The sequence below is a fragment of the Rhinopithecus bieti genome, unplaced genomic scaffold (genome assembly GCF_001698545.2).
Source record: "Rhinopithecus bieti isolate Rb0 unplaced genomic scaffold, ASM169854v2 scaffold_8783, whole genome shotgun sequence".
NCBI lineage: Eukaryota > Metazoa > Chordata > Mammalia > Primates > Cercopithecidae > Rhinopithecus > Rhinopithecus bieti.
The window spans coordinates 1,745,914-1,750,901 of NW_016806197.1; the positions used below are offsets into that span (position 1 = coordinate 1,745,914).

A 4,988-nucleotide genomic window follows, 5' to 3' on the forward strand; every position below is an offset into this window, starting at 1 on the left:
CCGGGTTTTTTTTTTTTTTTTTTTTTTTTTTTTTTGGACAGAGTTTCACTCTTGTTGCCCAGGTTGGAGTGCAATGGCGCGATCTTGGCTCAACGCAACCTCTGCCTCCTGGGTTCAAGCAATTCTCCTGCCTCAGCCTCCCGAGTAGCTGGGATTATAGGCATGCACCACCATGCCTGGCTAATTTTGTATTTTTAGTAGAGACAGGGTTTCTCCATGTTGGTCAGGCTGGTCTCGAACTCCCAACCTCAGGTGATCCGCCTGCTTTGGCCTCCCAAAGTGCTGGAATTACAGGTGTGGGCCACCGTGCCCGGCCTGAAGTTATTTTTGTGGTTATTTACTTAAAAGAATTTTCCCACTGTTGGAGTGGGTAGATAGGTAGACATGAGCAGGAGTGAAGAGCCCCTGAGAAAAGGGAGGTCTGGAAAATCCCATGTCTCAGAGACCATCAAAAAGATGCATGCTGGCCAAGCACCGTGGCTCACGCTTGTAATCCCAACACTTTGGGAGGCCAAGGTGGACAGATCACTTGAGGTCAGGAGTTCAAGACCAACCTGGCCAACATGGGGAAACCCCATCTCTACTAAAAATACAAAAATTAGCCAGGCGTGGTGCTGCATGCCTGAAATCTCAGCTACTTGGGAGGCTGAGGCAGGGAGAATCGCTTGAACCTGGGGGGTGGAGGCTGCAGTGAGCCAATAATGTGCCACTGCACTCCAGCCTGGGCAATAGAGCCAGACTCTGTCTCAAAACAAAACAAAACAAAAACAAACAAAATGCATGCTAGATATGAGGAGAGAGGAGAGAAAGAGGGTAAAGGAGAAATTCCAAAGAGACATGCAGGTGCAGTAAGTATGGACCTAACCGCTGTACAACCTTCCTGGGGTGGAGGTAATGAGCAATGCAGCCATTAGGTGGGATTCACATCCAACACCAGCTGTACATGCGTACCAACTAATAGTAAGAGAGGGTCCCACAAGCTCAGGGTAGAAATTAGGCGGGAGAAAAAGGCGGGGACTTAAGGCAGACACGGGAAAACCAGACAAAGGAAAAAGGCACAAACTTAAGACAGAGGTGGGAACTTCAAGAAAAAATCCAGCATCATAAAAACCTGATGCAGAACTCTCAGGGCTGCTGGCTTACTCTCTCAGCATCCCACTCTGCCTCATCTTTCAGAATGTGCTGTCTCCCTCCATATAAACTCTCTGTTCTCTATTTCCCTTCATAAAGCTCTCTGCTATCTCTGAATTGTCTCTTGGCCAAAACCTTTCTCCCAAGATGACTAAGGGCTGAGAATATTCCCCCTTCCTGATAACACCACCAGAGCTGTCTTCAAGCTCCATTTCAGTGTGAAAGAAACTGCTTTTATGACTCCAACCCCATGTTCACAGAACAATCGAACTGGATTTCATTAAGCACTGGTCAAGCACTGCTGCCTCTGTCTTGCCACACATGCCCAATGTCACTGAAGATTTATTCTGCACAGCGCCAATCTCACTCTCCAGTTTCAACATGCAGTCACGGAGGCCACCCAAAAAGACCAGGTGCACAAATGCATCCTCCTCACCCAGCCCTCCCGGGCCCGCCAGCAGGAACTCCTGTCTCCCTATCCTCTTGACGATCGGCGGCCTCTCCTCGCTGCAGTAGGGAAACAGGTCCTGGGAGACGCCTGTGCTGTAGTTGTGGATGATGTACTGAGTGGTCAGAGCCAGACACAGGAAGTGGCCGTCCACAGCCACAGCAAGGGGCTGCTCGGAGGTCGACACCTCCTTGACGATCTGCACCCGGTCCTCATACACCAGAAACATCTGGATGGTTCTGCGTTTGACAGAGATGATGCAAACTTCTACACAGAATGGGTCCCCACTCACAGGGTTCTCATTCAGTGCAAACGTGGCTGCCCCCTTGATGCGGGCCCCTGAGGGCACGGGCTCGAGGTTCAGCATGTTGACCAGGCTGATGGAGTTGTCACACAGCACCAGCAGCCTGTTGAGTGCTGAGGCTGCGCGCAGCTCGTTCACGGGCTTCTTGAAGCCCAGGTGTCTGTGCAGCTGTTTGGTGGCAGTGAACGTGGCCGGCCCAGCAGGCACTGGCCTCTCCTCCAACAGGAAGTGGTAGACGAAGCAGTCGTTGGTACCCACGTAGAGGTCCCTGCCGCAGCACTCCACACACTCTATGTTGATGCGCTCCTTGTCGCCCATCAGCAGCTCCCGCTCCACGGCAGAGACAAGCGTAAAGGCTTTGATGTTCATCATGTCTACTGGCTGATCTGCTGGAAGAGAAAGAGGAAAACTAATTTTAGAGGAAGAAGCAGAAACAGAGGTTGCAATAATGATGCGTGGATTCCCTAGCTATCATGTTCATTAAAGGAAACCATTCCACGCTGTCAAAAAATGGAAAGAAACCACTTCCCCACTGACCTTCCCCATCGGACAGCAAGAGACCCCAGCAGAAAACCACACATACACCCCTCCACACACACCCATACACACACATGCATGTGCTTGTGATCACAGGCCATCCTGCTCAGTCCCCACACAGAGTCACCTGAAGCCTCCTCACATTGCTCCTGGCAGACACGCTTGCAGGCAGAAGACAAATGCATGCATTCACCCACAGGCAACATAACAAAAGGATTTGTGAGGCAGGAGGATGACTTGACCCCAGGAGCTGGAGGCCAGCCTGGGCAATATAATGAGACCCCATTAAAAAAAAAAAAAAAGGATTTCTGAAAAAGGCAGAAATGATCCTCATTGATCTTCCCTGAGTTTCTACAGCTACTTGAATATGTACTTTAGTCAATGAACACAGCCACAGTCGCAGGATCCTGCCAGGGACACTGAGGCAGGTGCCAGGCCTTGGATTCCTTTGTGTTCTTCCCAAAAAGGCAAGTGCATCAGCCCCAGCTCTGGAGGAAATGTATTCATTTGGAGAGTAAAGGTGTGCCTTGGAGCTTGAAAGGCTTTCATGTGGCGAGTGGAGCTATTTAGTGGATGTGTGGACTGGTCCCTGGCTCCCACTGGAAGTGAGAGCCTGTGGCCTCCTACTTCATTGTCTGTGGAGAACTGTGGCTTCACACTCCACAAAGTCAGAGGGAGAAGACCAGGCAAGGTGGCCTTTTGGACTTCTCAGGCGGCCAGAAGCAAACTCAAAGGCACAGTCCCTGTAATCAGGAGCAGGGCAGGGGATCAGAGAGCTGGAAAGAGGACTGCAGAGAATGATGGGAGCTGCAGGGCAGCTGGGAAGTGAAAGGCTCCCTATCACTATCACTTCCTCACCTCAAGCTCTCTGAACATGGAACAGTGCTGCTTCATGATAGCTTAAGTTCCTAATACTTGGAGGCATTCCAGCAAAGTGGGGACGACCTCTCAGAAATATTCAAGAAAGGTTCACACATCAGGGAAGGGAAGGAATCAGAGAACTTCTTTGGTGCCTTTCAACTAGAAAATTGTGGAACTCCACAATTTCTTGTCTGCCCCATCCATGGGGCAATGTCAACTACACACGAGTGAGACTCCAGCCCCCTTCCCTATCTCAACAAAACCCCCAGGAGGGGGGTACCCCAGGGCTGAGGAGGCTTGTCTGTGGACACGTCAGTCGTTCCTGTTTGTTTCCCATTGCTTGAGCAAATTACTTGTTGCTATGGTCAGAATGTTTGTGTCCCCCTAAAATCCCTATGTTGAAACTTATCCCCAGAGTGGTAGTGTTGGGAGGTGGGGCAACTGGGAGGTGATTACGTCATGAGGGTGGAACCCTTACGAACAGCATTAGTGCCCTTATCAAAGAGGCCCCAGAGAGCTTATTTTTTCCTTCCATCCACTGTGTGAGGAGGCAGCTGGAAGGCACCACCCTTGAGGGATGGACCCTCACCAAACACTGAGAGTACCATGCCTCGATCTTGGACTTCCTGGCCTCCAGAACTGCGAGCAATACATTTCTATTGTTTATTAATTACCTAGTGTATGGTAGTTTGTTACAGCAGCCTGAATGGACACTTGGCTATTCCAGCCTCAATTGCTTCATCTGTGAAATGAGCATAATAACGGTACCTACTTCACAGGATTGTTGCATGAAGTAAGTCAGCTCATGTGAAATGCTGACAGCCGGCACACGGCACTCAAACTTTTGGATCTCATCATCAATACTATGATTCCCTCCTGGTCTGGATCAGCTCCTATTCCTCTCTCAAACTACCAGCTTGTTTCTGATGTTTATTTCCCAAGCTGGGCACCAAGAGATTAAACTATGCTGTCTTCTGTCCTCAGATATGGGTAACCCATTCACCTCCACCAAAAGACAGCCTGCATCATAAGCCAGAACACATACTCACACACACGCCCCACCCCTAAGACATCTTCACACTCATTTATGGGAGCTCATCTTCACAGAAACTATGGAAAAGAGATGGGGGAAGTGTAGAGGAAGGCTCAAAAGGCACCACAGAGAAGGAATCATGTCCATCTACCTCGGGGCTATGGGAACATCCCCAGAATCCCAGGTGAGGCCGGGTGCAGAACTCCTGCAGGCTTCTACAAATAGTCTCTGGCACAAACAGCTCTTAAAAAACGTCATGTATTTGTCCCAACCAAACACAACCACCAAAACCCAGACAATATTTTTTTCTCCATTTAAATGCTAATGAGTAAAACCCAGATATTGAAATGTCGGCTTCCAGACATCTAAGTTAGTGAAAGTGAAGTAATACAAAAAACTTCTTCCTTCATTGATTAATCAATCAGGGTTGTCTTTTTTAAATGGCAGGAGTAAGCAGTTCTGCTATTTAAAATATAAATTGTGTCTTACTTTGCGGAAGGAATAGAGAAACAAACTCTGGGCACCTATAATCAAACTCCTTTTATTTAGCTTCTTAAAAGTATATTATCTGGCCGGGCGCAGTGGCTCAAGCCTGTAATCCCAGCACTTTGGGAGGCCGAGGCGGGTGGATCACGAGGTCAGGAGAATGAGACCATCCTGGCTAACACAGTGAA

General features: G+C 49.1%; 1 protein-coding gene across 2 annotated transcripts in view; it reads right to left on the reverse strand.

The window, feature by feature from the left end:
• Positions 1 to 4,988, reverse strand: part of TGFBRAP1 (transforming growth factor beta receptor associated protein 1) — a 49,509-nt gene that overhangs the window by 43,244 nt on the left and 1,277 nt on the right. Inside the window, exon 2 of one of the 2 annotated variants that reach the window (XM_017875032.1) lies at positions 1,568 to 2,272. In XM_017875032.1, coding sequence (XP_017730521.1) covers positions 1,568 to 2,255 — 688 coding nt within the window. In that variant the 5' untranslated portion in view covers positions 2,256 to 2,272. The remainder of the gene's footprint in view (positions 1 to 1,567; positions 2,273 to 4,988) is intronic. The other variant, XM_017875033.1, reaches the window with a different exon arrangement.